The sequence below is a fragment of the Rissa tridactyla genome, chromosome 11, assembly GCF_028500815.1.
Source record: "Rissa tridactyla isolate bRisTri1 chromosome 11, bRisTri1.patW.cur.20221130, whole genome shotgun sequence".
NCBI lineage: Eukaryota > Metazoa > Chordata > Aves > Charadriiformes > Laridae > Rissa > Rissa tridactyla.
In genome coordinates, this window is record NC_071476.1 from 9,721,602 (window position 1) to 9,738,691 (window position 17,090).

The window sequence follows — 17,090 nt, forward strand, 5'->3', positions numbered from 1 at the left end:
GTTTCGGGATGCTCCTGCCCATGTCCTCCAGGGTCTCGTGTCAAAGGTTGCGTCAGGCCATTACAAAGTGTGACCCAGCGTCGCACCTTTCCTGCAGGTCAGTAACACTCCATGTGGTGGCCCCGAACTGCCTCATGCTGTCAAAAGCAGCCGGGAGACGCAAACGCCGACGTCTCTGCAGAGCCTGGAGCAGCCCATCCTGCAGCCTGCGGCTGCTGCGGGGACCTGGCTCTGCCTCTCCTCTGGAGGGGACCTCTTCCTTCTGCTGGGGAGGATACGCGGTTCAGGAAATGGCTCCAAGGATGCGGGGTGGGAGCGAGCCCAGTGTCGCCGTTGGACAGTAACTGGGGGTTCGGCTGCACTGGAGGCTCAGCGGGGGCGTGGATGGAGCAAACGCCTGCTTGGCATCGGTGGGAAGAGGGTCTCGGTGCCCGGGGCTGTCCCCAGGTGGCACGTTCCTGGAGCTGTCTTCCCACCCCCTCCACAGCGGGTTGAGCGGCTCCAGGGGCTCTTCCCCACCTTGGGCAGGAGAACAAGCCACCTCCTGTCCCCCCACACACCCGGGCAGGGCTCCTGCTGCTGCCACCCCGTCTATCCTGCTGCCTGCCACAGAGGCCGTGCCACTGTTGCTGCTGTCTCTCATGTTGGTTTAGGCTGTGGCAACGCCTTGCAGCCTATGTGGGGCTGGGATTTTCTGATGAGTCCTGGGTCCATGTTATGTTTGTGCCCTGCTCTGTCACCACTGTCGCTGAACACCAGTTTCCCGTGCCCTGTGTAATGTCATGCTTTGAGTCAAACTGTCAAGCTCATTGCTTGTGATTAATGTTTTTCTTTTCTTGTTTCTCGACCCGTGGAACTGAGCGTGGCCCATCTCGTGTAATGAACTCTGCTTCCCTGCAGAAGCGGCTGTTGGGGACCAGCTTGTGGTTACCGGGCTGGGGAATAGCAAATAAACGGGGATGTGATGGTCTCCCCTACAGCTGAGCTGGTGAGCTGGTGTGAGCTGCTATTATCTTCACTTTGGTTCACTTTTTTTTCTTTTTTGTCGTTTTCCTTAGATCCCAAAACAGCCACAGAAACAGAAACAGAGATCTGTGCCGAGTGGGAGATAAAGACCATCACCAGTGCACTGAAAACTTACCTGAGGTAAGGCAGAAAAGACTCATCTGTCCTGGGGCTTCAGGTGGATTCGGTGATGCTCTGGGCTGTTACTGCCTGTTACTGCAGATCCTTGACAATAGCACTTCAATAGAAACAAAGAAGAAACTGCTCTTGGAAAATTTATTCTGGCTTTTCCCTTGACCCGCCAGCATATTTGAATAGGATCTGGGGAACACCATCAGCTCTCTGTCAGATGCATGTTTTGTGATTTTAAAAGCTTGTTCTTACGTCCCCTGCCTTGATTTAAGTTTTTCCCTAAGCTTTTCCCAGTGGGCTTCCACCTATTGAGCGCGTGGCAGGAGGTGAGCGCGGAGCTCCTCGAAGCGCTGGGGCCGTAGTGCTTTTTCAGAACCAGGTGCCGAGCTTTACTGCGGTGGTGACTTCTGTATGCCAGTCGATGCCGTTATCGTCGGGGATTATCTTCCCAAAGAGCTCGTTTGTTGGCAGCCGTCAGCATCTTATTACCCACAACATGCTTCTACCTGTCGCGACAGCAGCTTCTTGCTTGCTGCTGCTGTTCTGTGCATTGGGTTTTACTTGGGAGAGAGAGTGGGAGAGCACGAGAGAGAGGCTAAATCCAATTAGGGCAATGAGTATAATTAGCTTGGTGGATCTCAGCCTAGAAAATCACAAAATGCTACATAATTTTGCATGATTGGCAACCTTTGCTCCAGAGTTTGAACTGTTTGCAAAGCGATGAAGAATGTCGGCAGCACCGAGATGTCCCATTGAAGGATGTGGAGGTGGGAGGGGAGAATGGGGAATTTAATGGGAATGGTGACTGTGAAATTTTTATGACTAGGCTTGTTTCTCTTTTTAATTTATTTTTAAACTTATTTGGAAATCGTGGGCTCACTAATGTACCGAAACTCTGTGTTACTAAAGGAATGCTAAAATTAAAAATTAATTTAGTGTGGTGCAGAAAAGGGAGGAAGAATAAATCAAAGGTAATTCAATAGATCTTATTCCTTCTGATGGGGGTAATTAATTTGAATTGTTATTGCTCGATTCTGTGCTTTTAAAAATGGAGCTGAATTTATGGTAAGGGTAAAGCTTTATTTCTGTGGATTGTGTTACTGAGATGTGTTTTGTGCGTGTTACCTTTTTATCTTCCAGAATGCTTCCGGGGCCGCTCATGATGTATCAATTTCAAAGGAGCTTCATCAAAGCAGCAAGTGAGTTTGTTGATGTTTATGGCACCGGTCTGAAAAAGGAACATAATTTGCAAGTAACTGAGCATAACCTCTGCCCTGCTGCTTCCCCACCAACCTCCCTGTTCTTAAGTCCCGGAAAGTAGGATAAGAACTGGGAGACAAGGGGCATGTTGTTGTTTGGGGCTTAACCAGATGAAAAGGAAAGGCAGATGGTGCCGGGGAGCGGAGAGCTGGCTGCGGGCAGGAGCTGCTGCTGCAGCTCTGTCTTATTCTGACCATCACCTGCCAAAAAGAGAGAGGCCGTTGATCAAAAACCACCTCCGGTGTTTTGATGAGATCAGTTGCGGTTCAGACGTCTGTGCCGCTTTCCTTTCACTGCCTTGGGAAGGTGCTTTGTAGCAGGTAACTCTCTGTTGGCATCCGTCCAGCCCGTGCGCACGCGGGTGGGAGCAGGGGCTCGGCAGGGCTTATGTGGTCCGTGGCCACATCGGTGGTGGCCTCCTTGAATGGCTCCCGCTTAGGCTGTCGGGGCACCTGTGGACCCCACCAGCCTGTTGAGGAGCAGACGCCCCGGCCTGGCTGGGCACTGTGCTGGGCTCATCCTGACGGTGCTTGGGAACACACTGAACTGGAACATGTTGATGTTCCCGCTGCTGGAATCACAGAAACACTGTGGTTACAGCCAGCCCCTTCCCTGGGCACAACTGCCTTTCCGCGCAGCTGGCATCTGCCCTCAGCTCGCTGGTTCAGCCCCTTAGTTTCTTTCTTTTGGAAGGAACTGGTTGGAGTTGGTAGAAAGGAAAAGTGCTGTGGAGAGAATCCGCAGCGTGTCTGGGTGCAGGGTGGAGCAGGTCCCTAGGATGTCTGTCGGTGTTAGTGTTCGGGCCTGAATGAATGCCTCTTTCCAGAGTAACCCCCTGATGCAGAGATAAATCATCTTCTGTTTCCAACGCAGAACTGGAGAATCAGGAGTCCAGGGTGTCAGAGATCCACAGCCTCGTTCATCGGCTCCCGGAGAAAAACAGGCAGATGCTGCACTTGCTCATGAACCACTTGGCAAAGTACGTTTATGACTGATATGTTTTTCTCTCTTTTTTCCACTTCCTCTGAAAGTTAATAGTGGTAGAAAAGTTTCCTTGTGTGTGTGTGCGCGTGCGGTGTTGAGTCATATCTGGTTGGCGAGTAACTGGAAACCCGCGTGTGAGTGAAGCGAGGGCTGGCCGACGGAGCGGGGCGGGAGGGAGGGAGGGTGGGAAGGAGGGAGGGGGCTCTCCCGCTGCCCCCCGTCCCTGCCCTCCCCTGCCTCTGCAGCCGTGCCCTGGCCCCGCGGCGGCAGGGGGAACCCAGACGCTACTGGGAACATGGTGTGGTAATGGGGTTTGGCTATCCAGAAGGCAGAGCAGAGGTTAAGCTCCTCACTGGGTTTCAGAGCAAGCCTAGTATTAAAGGACTAAAAGCTATTTCTTTGTTAAATATCAGACTGCTCTCGGGCGTATTTTCCGCCTTTATGCAACCTGATTAATCAGTACTTGCAGGTCACCTTGAAACTTTTCGAGGGCAAAGGAATTGAATATTTTTTTTTTCTTTCAGCGATAGAGCTGACCTATAATTTCCCATCTTCTTCCTGCTCCTGCAGGTTCCCATGGAAACCTTTGATTAGTGTTTAAAAAAGTGAAAGCATTGTCAGGTGTTTGTGCCAGCCTCAAGGCTGCGGGGTCGTACCTGCCCTCGCTGTTCCCCATGGCACTGCGTGAGCAGGAGGGATGAGGCAGGGCTTGGAAACCTGGGGAATGAGTTAATCGGCATAACTGTTTAGAAGAAGGTCTGGGAGAACCTGAAGTTATCCGTTTAAGAGAAAAAATAACAAATGATACTTGAAATAGGCTTAAAAATTACTCCAGATGCTTTCTTATGACATGGGTTTGTATCTGTTCCATGGACTCCCCGGCAAGGCTGTTAAAATCCAAAGGGCTGGTTTAGATCTCGGTTTCAAAACCTTCTGCATTTACAGGCTCAAGCCAAGGGCCAGGTGGTTCCAGGTACTCCCCTCGGCCAAATATGCGTGAGGAATCTCATCACTGCTTAAGTGCTTTTCATTTAAAGGAAAACCCAGTGGTGTTTGAGTGGGAGACATGGAGAGGGGAGGCAGGTAATACAATGGGTTTCATGCTGCTTTAGTAGGGAAGGAACTAAAACAAAACACAAAACAAACAATGAGCGTAGCGGTGCGTGCTATATTAGGAAGAGAAACAGCTCGTAGTGGTTATTTAATGGGAAAAAAATTATCTCAGAGAAAGGCAGGAAGCCGAGGAGCCAGAGCCTGCTCTGCTGAGCTCGTTGCCCTGCAGAAGCTGTCCTGGTCCCTGTGCTGCTCCCAGGGGGATGCGGGTGCTGCTCCCAGGGGATGCTGGGCTGCGGGGGTAGAGGAACAGCCAGCCCCAGGCAGGGGTTCTCCCGCATCCCTTCTGTGTCCGTCCTGCAGCCCCGGCTCTCCCGCCTTGTGCTGCAGGGCCACCTGGTGAGGAGGACCTTGTTCCAGGAGCACCAGGAGGGCAGCCTGGTCTGGGACTCGTTGCTGCGGCTCCGGTCAATGAACCACTCAAGGCAGCGGTGCCATAAGGCCGGATTAAAGATGTTGTGGTGGAGATAAAGCGTCACATCTGCAGCAGATGTTTGGAGGGAGGGAGAGTGTGGCAGAAAGGACAGGCCCTGGCTGTTGCGGGGAAAGGGGATGCTCTGGGGTGGGGACCGGTGGGGTTTGGGTGCTGCCCCGTCCCCGGTGAGGGCAGCCGAGAGCAGGGCGTCCAGAGACAACACAGGCAAAACTGTGGGGCCCCTTCCCGGCCGTGCCAAGCTGGGCTGCACTTCTCAGAGGGGATTGCCTCATCTGGTTCTGGTGGGGTTTTTTTAATTTTTTTTTTTATTTTAAGTAATGTATGAATAATCAAGATTTGCATTTTTATCAGATGAGCTAAAAAAGTATTTCTCACAGTATTACTGTGGAGATCTCTTACACTAAAAGCAGGAGTCAGTCTCTAGCAGTCAAATAGAGCGAGTCTGTCCCATGTTCTCTGACATCTCCTGGGTTTTTGGTTTGTGTGTTCTCCGTTGCTTACTGAAAAGGGACACGAGGCTCCTTGCGTGGCATGGGGCTGCTGTTAATAACAGTAATAAAATCCCCCTAATACAGCTGGTACATTAAAAAATGGCAATTATTAGCACAAATTAAATATGAGCCAGAACAAGTGCCTCTGAGGTGGCTGAGTGGTGCCCTTCCTTCTGCACAGCAGAGGAGGGGAAATGTGCTGGGTTTCCCATGGCGGCTGGGTGCCCCCGGCAACCTGGCATGCGGCGAGAGGGGCTTGAGCCCTCGGGGTCCCACCGGCTCCCGGGAAAGCGCTGCTGCTCCCAGGGTGCATCAAGGAGAGCTGGAGGTGGGGGGAGGACAGATCCTGGGGACAGGCAGAGGCAGGGGGGAGGGAGGGCGGTGTATAAATAGCAAATGAAGTTGATTTCTGCCTCTTGCTATATCTCTAAGCCCATTTGCACTGCCTCCTGTCTCATGTTCAGGTGTCCAGGCAATTATCCACTGTGAAATACAGAGCGTGAGCAATCCCTGTCCGTGCTCCTGCGTCAGGAATGTAATGCTGCAAATGTTCTCCTCTGCTCTGCAGACCCCAGTTCCAGTGAAACTTGCTATTATGATGTTATTCTTTGACCCATGAGTAGGTGAAACCTTTAATTTTCCTTCTTGGGACATGTTCACGCTGTCAGGATTCCTGTGATAAACCCAGCAGTGATTTACTGTTCCTGAAAGAGAGGAGATCTCTTTGTTCTGGTGTTTTTCCAAGGGGATTTCTGCAGAAAAGCCTGAACACCCGCAGTCCGGACTGTCCCAGTAAGCCCCGTGCCCGCATCCACTGGCCCTGCCAACAGGCATGTCTGAGGATGTGGCAACTGAAGTTAGGGAGAGTCTGGTCATCTTAAAAACTGCCTGGTTTCTCATGTCTCAGGCCAGAATAGCCCGTGTCTTTCAAAGAACTGCAAGGCAAACTGGCACGTTTCTTCTCCTGTTCCTTGTGCCTCTTTAGTTGCCAGAGTGGCTATTGCTTAGTCAGTCTCTTACTCCTTGCAGCTTTAATGTTTGCAGGGGATGGCTGGTGAGAGTGCTCCTCATCCCTGGCTTTGAAAATAAGAAACACACTTTTAAAAAAGCTGCATGAAGACCTGCTGCCAGGAGACGTGGCTCGCTCGCAGTGTGAGCGTGCGTGGGACCCGAGTGCGTGGCCGTGACGCTGCCCCTCGCCGCCGCACACTCCCCGCTCTCCCAAACGCCTTTTCCAGCATCATTTTTGAGCGGTTTGTGGCCAGCATGGCACAGGGCTCCTCATGCTGTCTTCAAGGTTTTCTCTTTGTATTCTGGGAATTTTTTTCCCCCGCTGTTTCTAGTTGGGAAAAGAGGAAAACAATACTTCCTCGGTGCTGCGGAGCACCTCGGGTGCAGCAGGCTGTCCCACAGCACGTCACCTAGCAACACACTCCCGCTCGCATGCTTCTGAGCTGTTTTCCTGCAGATATCTCCTTTTGGCCCAGCACCTATCTCCAAGAACGGCTACACTGGAGTTTCAAATGCTTTTTTTATCAATAGAATGTGCCGGCTCTGGTTAAACCATTTTTATTTTTTTTTTTCCCTGCCAAGTAAGTTAAAGCAGTTCAAGGCGCGGCGGAGGCGCGTGGTGCTGCGGGTGTGCTGCCGGCAGCGGAGCTGGTTGCAGAAAATTGCCATTTTTGTTAGTGGAGCTGTGATATCATCTCTGTCTTTTTCTTCCCGTTTAATGTGCTTTAAGTAATACGTGCTTTGGAGGTGCAGAGCCGGAGGATTTTGCTCTGATTATCTTTCAAGAATTTAGGAATTTTTTTTTTTTTTTTTTTTTTTTTGCAGGGACATAATTTGACATCTGAGCTTTGCTTTGTTCTTGCAGCGGTGAGATCCAGGCTCTCTGGCGCAGGTGGTGCTGTGGTTGTGCACCCCGCAGTGGGGTTCCTGAGCCTGTCCCCATTTGGCATCGCTTCCCATCCCGCTCGGCATCACTCCCTGTCCCTGCTCGGCATCGCTTCCCATCCTGCTCGGCATCGCCTCCCATCCTGCTCAGCATCCCTCCGCGTCCCCGCCACTGCCGCTCCACGCAGCCCACGAGGAGCAGGGCTGTCCCTGACTGCGTGTCCGCTCCTCTCCTGGCAAAAGGTCAAAACAATTAAGGAGGCTGCAGAAGAAATGTGTGTACGTGTATTTAGCAGAATTAATTATCTTTAATCATTCACAGCTGTGGCCTGGCCAGCAGTGACTAGTTCCCTTTGTTTTTGCTGCGGTGGTGTTTTCTAGTTTACGTGTTTTAACCAACATGATAGTGATTGCTATCTCTAGCACAAATTGTTTTCCAGTTATCGGTGCGGATGGTTTCCATGGGCTCTGCAGGGCGGCTGCTATCGGCCTCGGCCCAGAGATCTGGCAAAAGCCACCCTCCGTTAGGGTCCCTGGGCCGGACGGGGCAGGGGCTGCCCGCGGGGCGTTCCGGAGGGCTCTGCTGAACGAGAGAGTGTTGGCAAAGAAGAAGAAGAAGGAAAAAAACCCTCCAGGTCTTCTGCCTAAAAATACAACCCAGCGCTTGTTTTGCTTCGCGTGGAGCAGTGCCGTCCTTGGCAGCCCCGCGTGTGCTCCCTGGGCTGTGCTGCCCGCGCAGAGCCCCTGGGAGCTGGGGTCCCCGCTGTGGCCGGCGCTTGCCTTGGGGTGCTCTGTGCCCGGTGGCTTAGGGAAACCCACCGAGACACCTGGGCAGGGCTCGGGGTGGCTGCTTCCCCAGAAATCTGCTTTTCCTTGGGTTGTTTTCCCCGTTTCCCCCCGAAGGTGCAGCAGGCGAGGAGGCTGACGCCTCTTGGCACAGCAGGTCTGATTTCATCCCCGTGGCAGCTGTTTATGCTGCTGTCTGGTAACTATTCATTTGCTTGATTTATGTATTACTTCCAGTAAGTCATTCTTGTCCAGGACATTCTGGAAATTTCCGCTAGCCTCTGAGGCCTCTGAGATGCACTTCTCTCATATGCTCCTCGCCTGATTTGGCTGCCAAAAGAAAATAGCGAGAGAGCTCTCTGACCTCGCCTGGCTGGGCCAGGCCGTGGTCCTCCCGCACTGTTGCTTCCTTGTTGCTCTTTGGGAATGCCATTTTTTTGCCTGGCGCCTGTTTCTGATCCATTTGGATTGTGGCACCGCTGGGTCTTGGATGAATCCCCAGGAGTTCGAGTGACCCAAAGGATCTGGATGCTCCTGTGGGTGACAAAAGGCACATCACACGAGAGGTGACTCCCCATAGTCACGCTCTGCCTGGCAGGAGCTGGGAGAATCCTGCCCGGGGCTCATCTGTCCCAGGTCTGGCTCATGCCGTGCTTTTTTCCCCCCTCTTTCCTTTTTTTTTTTCCTGTCCTCCTTCTGTTTTATTTATCAGCTTTGTGTCTTGGTTTGGAGCATTGAGTCCTGGTACCCGGGGGAGCCGGGATGGGTTCTGCCGGGGGATGCAGCCTGGTGAGCCGCTGTCCCATGCCGAAGCCAGTCCCATGTCGGAGCTGGTGCCACCGGTGCTGCTGGGCATCCCCAGAGCCACTATGCTGGGACATCCTCAGTCCCACCTAACCCAGTGCACTGCCTTGGGACGGCGGGTTGAGGGGAGAAGCAGAGAGGGGATGCCGTGGGGCTGAGCCCAGCCCAGCTGCAGCTCCCCGCAGCTCCATCCCACTGCGGTGGCCAGTGAGCACAGGTGCCTCCAGGTCCATGCCCTGCTGGTGCGTGTGGAAGGGGACACCCGTGCCCGTCCTGCTGTGTGCCTGCGTTGCCTGTACGCACCCTGGGCGGGCAGGGCCAACGGTGTGAACCAGCATACAGGGTAAGGGAGAGGGAACGTTTAAGCTGATTGTGCTACAACAAAACAAAACAAGAACATCCTTCATTTTGAAAATACAGTTCTGAGCAACTATTTTAAATCCTGATTGGAGCCATGAAGCTCAGATCAATGAAGATCCCATTTGTTTTAATGCTTTGCCATGATTAGCGAGTATAGCCAGTTGTCTGTCTGTTTTCAGTGGTGCCCAGCGACGGGACAAGAGGTAACAGGCACAAACTTGAGCATAGGAAGTTCCATCTCAACATGAGGAGGAACTTCTTTACTTTGAGGGTGGCAGAGCCCTGGTGAGCCCAGAGAGGTGGGGGAGTCTCTGTCTCTGGAGACATTCCAAACCCGCCTGGACGTGTTCCTGTGCCACCTGCTCTGGGTGACCCTGCTCTGGCAGGGCGTTGGACTGGGTGATCTCCAGAGGTCCCTGCCAGCCCCTGCCAGTCTGTGATTCCTGTTCCTGCCTGGGCACAGCCAGCGGTGGTGGCCATGCAGTGGGGTCCCTGCAGACGCAGAAGGGGGTTTGGAGGGAGCAGCGAGGGAGGGCAGGCGGAGGGGAAGGTAACGGCTTCGGCAACACCATGCCAGGGACCTCTCCTCGCTCCCGGCCCCGGGAGACCAGCGCGACACGTCCTTCAATCTCTCTCCTCCATTGGGTCAGGCCCTCTACAAATTCTGGGTTTTTTTATCACTGGAGACAGGCAGTGGATGAGAGATTGCTCTGCAGATTAGTTTGAAATCTTAGCATGCCCATGTTGCCTGGCTAATTTAATTACAGCCTTTAACTGGAACCACCTGTAGCTCCGTGGAAAGACAAAGGCCGTGAGGTCCGCAGTCCCCTGGCAAGGCTCTCGGGCTCCCCTGCGCTCACACGCCTTCCCAGTGGGAATGACAGCTGCATGCGCTTGCCCTGATGTCTTCCATGTTTTCTCAGCTTTTGCATTGGGCTCCTGAAGGTAATTCTACCTTTGACGTAGTTTGTTGGGGGGGGTGTTCTTTCAAGCCGGGAGCTTTGCAGAGGGGATGGCGCCTGCCCCAGCCTCCCCCCGCAGAAATCCTGCGCAGGTTCAGGTCCCGCGGAGGCAGAGGCAGCGCTTGGATGTGGTCAGTGGGTGCTCAGACCTCCGTGGCCATCGCAGGCGGGCTCTTAGACGGTCTTGATCTGTTTGCAAATGTCCTGCGTCCATTTCTCTTCTGCTACCACAAAATAATCCATTGGATTATTGGTAACGTGCCAGTAGTTCGGTTCCTTCCTCCTCCTCCAGGTTGGAGTGCATTACACCAGACACACAGCGGCAGCGCAGCCAGTGCCGTCCCGAGCTGCGTGTGCAATTAGCAGCTGGAGTGATGGTGTGAACACATTCCCTTGTTTTCCTGCTATTTTCTCCACTCAAGACTTGCGGTGAGGGGATCCTCTCTCACCGCCGAAGCCCGTTGGCGGGAGGCAGCCCATGCTGGAGGAGCAGCTCGGGGGATGCAGCGGGTCCTTATGAATTGTCCGCATGCCAGAGCCGGAGGTGCCAAAGCCTCGTGGGGCAGCAGCACCTTTGGTTTCCCCTGCCCTTGCCTCATCTCTCCCTCGTGTGCTTTGCTGGAGGAGCTGGTGGCGGGCTCAGCAGGTACTTGGTGGGGGCACGGTGTTGATGGGGATATGCACCTCCCCGGGGACGCGGCCCGGGAATGCCGGGCACACTGTGCAGTGCACGAGGCTGGGCACATGCCCTCCCCCTGTGAGCTCTGGCTCCCTCTTACTCTTCTGGTTTTGTTTTTAATACGAGATTCTGCAGAATTTAAAAAAAAGAGACACAAAAACCCCAGTAGGTGTTTGCTCTGGTTTTTGGGCTTGGCTTCCTGTAATGTGTAAATTAGCAAAAGGTTTTGTTCTACTTTTGCAAGTGAACTTTTAACCTCCTTAGCCTGGATTGTCCATAGTTTAGCTGTTTGCATGTTCTGGTAGCTTTTGCCTCCATGTTTCTGCAAACAGTCCCCATATTTTCTGAAAGCTCCCCAGTTTCTAGCTGGAGCGGAATGCACTTCAGAGGCTGCAGCATCTCTTATCAGACTCTTCGCAACTCTTGTATCTTCATCACGCGTAGGAGTCATCTCTCTAGATATGATAACGGGTATCTTAAATTAGGTTAAAGCTTGCATCACCAGCACCGGCAAGGCCAATCAGTTAGGAGCACGTCCTGTGGAGTGTGCGGGGTTTGCTGGGGAGTTTCTGTGGTTGAACATCTCCGCTGAGCTTATGCCGGACAGCCGGCATCTCCAGGAGAAGCACCAGGACTTTTCTATTACCCAAGCGGGAATTCTTCTGGGCTTGTGTTTGAACTTCACGTTGTTGGATGGAGGTTGTTGATGGCACACAATTATCTGGATTCTTGTTAATTGTTTATCACAGTGAAACTGAAGCTCTGTATAGAAACAGATTGAATCTAGAGTGAGCAAAAGATTTCCAATAAGAGCTGGCATCTCTCCCTGGTGGTGTCTCCTCGGTCCCCGCAGACAGAGTGGGACCTAGACGTTTTAATGAGAGCTTCTCTGGATTGCTCTTTGTCCTGAACAGAGCCAGTACTAAACCAAATTCAATTACATAGATTTTAGTCAAATCTTTTTCAACAGAAGAAAGGAGAATAAAAGTCACCAGTGTCAAGATGTCTTTGAGCTGCGGTTTTCTGCGGGATGCTGGGAGTGATCCCCAGCCCAAGCTGGACTTGTCCCTTCTGTCCATCTTCAGCTGACTAAACCACAGGTCTAGTCCTGATCTAGACTTTTTGTGACTCCATTCCAACTTAGGAGGGGATTCTGCCCCTCTGAATCTGGGGAGACCCCCCTGCAGTGCTGCCTCCAGCTCTGGGGCACCAACAGCAGAAGGACACGGAGCTGTTGGAGCGGGGCCAGAGGAGGCCCCGGAGATGCTGGGAGGGCTGGAGCCCCTCTGCTGTGAGGACAGGCTGAGAGAGTTGGGGGGGTTCAGCCTGGAGAAGAGAAGGCTCCGGGGAGACCTTGGAGCCCCTTCCAGTCCCTCAAGGGGCTCCAGGAAAGATGGGGACAAACTTTTTAGCAGGGCCTGTTGTGGTAGGACAAGGGTAGCGGTTTTACACTGAAACAGGGGAGATTTAGATGAGATCTCAGGAAGGAATTGTTTGCTGTGAGGGTGGTGAGCCCCTGGCCCAGGTTGCCCAGAGAAGCTGTGGCTGCCCCATCCCTGGAGGGGTTCAAGGCCAGGTTGGACGGGGCTTGGAGCAACCTGGTGTGGTGGGAGGTGTCCCTGCCCAGTGCGGGGGATGGCACTGGGTGGGCTTTAAGGTCCCTTCCAACCCAAACCATTCTGTGATTCCTTGATTTTTAAAAATATCTTCTGCTGTTGCGTGTGAAAGGGGCACCTAGAGGAAAGTGGGGCAGAGGGTCTGAAACCCACCGTTTGTGCTGGGAGGGCCAGGAGGCTCTTGGGAGCTGCTGATGGAGCAAAACCAAATGCTACCACAGCTTCCATGTAGAAGATCCCTGGGGATGCTGGCACCCTCACAGGGGAAGGAGCTGGTTTGCGTAGGACGTTCTCTGGCTCGGTGGTGATGCCCTGTGTACTAGGGTGAGCTGAGGGAGCCGGTCCTGCTTTCCATGGGCTTTACGTGTGCAGGTACGTATGAATGAGTGTGGGGCATGGGACTCTGGAGGCGCGTTTCTTGGCTCCTGCTCCCTTGATTGAAGTCACACCATGGAGACTGGTGGCCGTTTTCTTACTGCAGTATGAGAGCATCGGTGATTGCTGTTTTCAGTGGAAAACCCACCTGCGCAGCGGGGTTTGCTGGGGAGCGGGGCTGGCAGCATGCACGGGATGGCTGCGGCTGTCACTAATGGGCAAAATAACTATTATTTTTGTAAAGAGGAAAGATGTAATTGAGTGTAGCAGGCTGAAGTTGTAACTGAATGCTGGGCTTGCACACGTACGGCCAAAATTCAGGGAAGAAGCGCAAGGCTGGGGTGTGGGAATTGCATTCGCCTGGTGTTGTCCTTGGTTGCGTGCTGTGACCGTGACGTTTGCTGGCGTGGCATGGGGGTTTGGCCCCTGTAGGAAAGGGGGCAGGTCCTCTGCGGTGCCTGTCGTGCTTTCCCATGCTGGTCTCAGACAGGGCATCACGGCACAGGGAACAGCCTTTGCAGCCCCGGCACCCCCGTTCCAGCTTCACCTCCAGGGGATGTTTGAGGGTGAAGTCCCCTTTGGCTGGCTGTATTTCTGCAGGGGGAAACCACAGTGACATTTTAACATCAACTTGTGGCTTTCACCAGGGCATCAGTGGAAACCCGTGGTGCTGCTGATGCCATGCCGAGGCGTGGGGGACGTGCCACCCCCGTGGTGGTCACACTGGCCACAGCCTGGGGCTGGGGCTTGGCGAGCAGGTTTGGGATCCCCCTGAGATCTCGCACGAAGCTGAGCTTGCCCAAGGCCAGAGGTGATGGCTTTGGAAACCCAGGCGACTTGGTCTGGGGAGCCTGAATCAGAGGAGCAATGCAGCACCATATGTGTTTTCCTTGCAAGTCACAGCACGCAGGGTATTCACGCTGATTAGGCTTACCGATACTGAACTGCACATTTGGCCTCTGCATCTGTTCAGTGCGATATGAGCACGGTTGTTGGTTTGTTTTTTTTTTTTTTTTCCCTGGGAGTGAACCCAAGAATCCAGCTGTGGCCAGATTCACCCGGGAGAAAAAGAGAGTCTTGTTGGAGCAAGTCAAAGCGCCCAGAAATGGTGCAGGCGCGTGTCTCGTCCCAGCTGAGCAGGGAAACCTGAGAGCAACGCGACTGCTCGCTGAAAACCCCTTTAATTCTCGACATTGCATCTGAAGGTTTTGTCAACTGCGCTCAGAAAGTTTCTCCTTGTCTTCGCTGGGAGGTTTTGCATTTCCCTGGTGATCTGTCCTCCTTTCGGCTCCGCTGGCCTCCATCTGCATTCCTCAGCGCTTGGCTCTCCCCGCCAAGAGCTGTAGGAGTTGCGATGCTGCGCGTCCCCGCAGCAGCCTGGGCTGCGCATGGCGGTGTTTCGCCCGTGCTCCCGGCCCTGTTCCCGCTGGGGACACGCCGTGTCCAGTCGGCAGCTCCAGGCTCCTTTGGCCCTTGCAGGGCTCCCCTCATCCCCGAGCAGCCCGGAAGAGCACAGGAATACCCCGAGCCCTATTGAACACGGCAGCATCAGTCAGGGTTATGCAGTTTGTGAGGGTATTGTTTCTGCGCCTGCACCCTGACCTGGCAGATGGAGCAGAGCCGGTTGTGCTCCCCGGGTCGCGTTCATGGCCACTGGCCACTGTGAATCGCTGTCCCCGTCACCTCCTCCCATGCACGTGTGCCTTTTTGGAACCATTACCCAAATGCATGATCGACCAGTTTAGCTACCTGGGACACCAGCTGTTAGTGCTGCAGGTATAATTTGTTTTTTAGTGTGCCACAGCCTTTTTTTGTTCTCTTTCTGTGAGGGATGGGTGGCATTTGTGTTTACAAGGGCACTTGATGAAGAATTTCTGTTTCCAGTCTCTTGTTTCTGATATTACAGGAGAGGAGCTTTGATTTTTAAAAAATCTCCTTTTAGTAACTTGAAATATTTTTGTGATTATTATTTTAAAACCTGAGCTCTTTCTTTCCTGACCTGAGTTTGCTTTTGAGAAGACTCAGCGTTGGGCTTCTCTGGTTGGTGTCCCAGGCACGGCACAGATGCTGGCGCCCTTCAGGCTTCCCAGCACAAGGAGGTGCCCACGCACGGCCAGCTTTCCCAAGCTCCCAGCCCTGCGTTGCAGCGCAGCGTTGTACAATGTGCCCACAACCAAGCCCCTGCTGCAGTGCCAGCCGTCGGACGGCGTTCCCGAGGCCCGCAGGGATCCTGCCATGGGATGAGCAATCCCCGGGGAGTCGCAGGGCTGCTCTGTCTGGGACATGGCTCCTCTGGCCTCGGGAGAGGGACGAAACCGAGCAGCGGGAGCCCGGCCCTCGCCCGACTCTCCACCTACACGCTCATCAGCTGCAGCCCAATTAAACTCAATAATGTGCAGGGATGACTTGAATGCGCCCAGGAACATTTCCCAGAACTCATTAGATTTCACCCGATAAATACCAGCGATTGTGTGTGCTAGCAGCTGCCTGCTCTCCGGCCGGCAGCGTGCGCCGTCCAAATTCAATGGGTGGAAATGGGGGAGCTGTGGGGCAGGAACAGGGGCTGCGGGGTTTCGCCTGGTGGGAGCCCCACAGCCCGGACGAGCCTCTCTCCGTGCAGGGAGCTTCTCTCTCCGATTCTCTCTGTGAGATGGCAACGCGCTGCTGCCGTGGCCGTGCCGTGGCGTGCCGGCAGGGCTCAGGGCAGCGATTCCCCGTCCCACCTCACTCGCCCCAATGGATGGGACCCATGGACGCCCCTGTCACCCCGTGTGCTGTCTGCAGTCGCCGTGCTTTTTGTCTTCTGTTCATGTCCAGATAATATGTAAGTGTTTTGTTTGTAACATACCACCCAGAGCAGCCTAAATAATTTTGGGGATTGCTAGCCCTCTGCGTGATTGGCTTTTCACATTAAATAGAAGCTCTAATGGTGGTGGCAGACATGAAATATATTTTTACCTGTAGCAATACGAATTAGCTGCATCATTTCCCATCCTATAAGGTCTCGTTAGGCCAGCCAGAACAAGCACTTTGTTTTCAAAGGTTTGTCCCAGGCATGGAAATAGAAACACTCCAGACTTTGCCTTTGTTCCCTTTCAGATGTTTGTTTTCTCAGAGATTTTTCTCTGAATTGGGGGAGATATTTGAGCTAGTAACAGCGCTCTTTGGCTGAGGCTTACAGATGTGTATTTTGGATATAAAACACATACACAAAGTAATTCCAGCCACAGAGAGCAAAAGTCCTGTGGGGAGCAGAGCCCGGTGCCCACACGGCATCCCCTGGTGACGCGGTTGCTGCCCGGTGCGTGGTCCCCAGTGCCCGGCGTGGCTGGGGACACTGGCTCGGAGTGGGGGGATCCACCCAGGTACCAGCACTTACCTGCGGGACCGTGTCTGAGAGTATGAAATAATCCCGCTGATGCCAGTTCACAGCCCAGTTCATACATTTATTGTTCCCCTCAGCTCTCTGCAGTGCCGGCAGCTGCTGCTCAGCCCCCCGCGCTGGGCTGGTGGGAGCTCGGGAGGCGTTACTGGGTGTTACTGGGAGGAGTGGGAGGCGTTACTGGGTGTTACTGGGAGGAGTGGGCAGCTCGCACGTGCTGCACCCCAGCGTTCTCTGCTGCTCCCGCAATACAGGTTTCTTTGTGGGTCGCTGGAGAAGCAAATGAGTTCTTTAATTGGATTTCGATGGAAATAAACAGGAGCTGCTGAGCAGGCTGAAGCAAGTGAAGTCACTGATGGCTGTAGAACAGGAGAGGGCCAGCGCAGCGCTGCCCCAGCCCGCGCACCCCCGGCTCCCCCGCGGCTCTCCTCTGTTACACCACGCTGATCGCAAGCCCGTGCAACAACGAAATATTTACCGTTCCTGTATGCTTTCTCCGCACTGAACCTTGACTACCAATTACTCTGTATTAAATTATGTTTGTTCATGCCGGTGATTATACAGTATCCAGGCAACCCAGGCATAATCTAATTTAACACACAACATGGATTTACTCCGCTCCCGTTCTCCTTTGTTTTTCTGAAAGTGAAGGTAACGTGAACGGGCGCCCACAGACACCCCCGGGAAACGCGACCTGCCGTTGAGCTGCAGGGACAGCGGTCCCACGGGAGCCGCAGTGCCCGGCCCTGTCTGTCCCCGCGGGTGGCAGGGCTGGGGCTCTGGCTCCTTTGGCCGTTGGCTTGCAGAAG

At 53.7% G+C, this 17,090-nt stretch overlaps 1 protein-coding gene across 2 annotated transcripts in view; it reads left to right on the forward strand.

Annotated features, from left to right (window-relative positions):
* Positions 1–17,090, forward strand: part of ARHGAP26 (Rho GTPase activating protein 26) — a 149,189-nt gene that overhangs the window by 80,917 nt on the left and 51,182 nt on the right. For both annotated transcript variants that reach the window (XM_054217059.1, XM_054217060.1), the window contains exons 15-17: positions 1,059–1,146; positions 2,278–2,336; positions 3,271–3,376. In XM_054217059.1, coding sequence (XP_054073034.1) covers positions 1,059–1,146; positions 2,278–2,336; positions 3,271–3,376 — 253 coding nt within the window. The remainder of the gene's footprint in view (positions 1–1,058; positions 1,147–2,277; positions 2,337–3,270; positions 3,377–17,090) is intronic.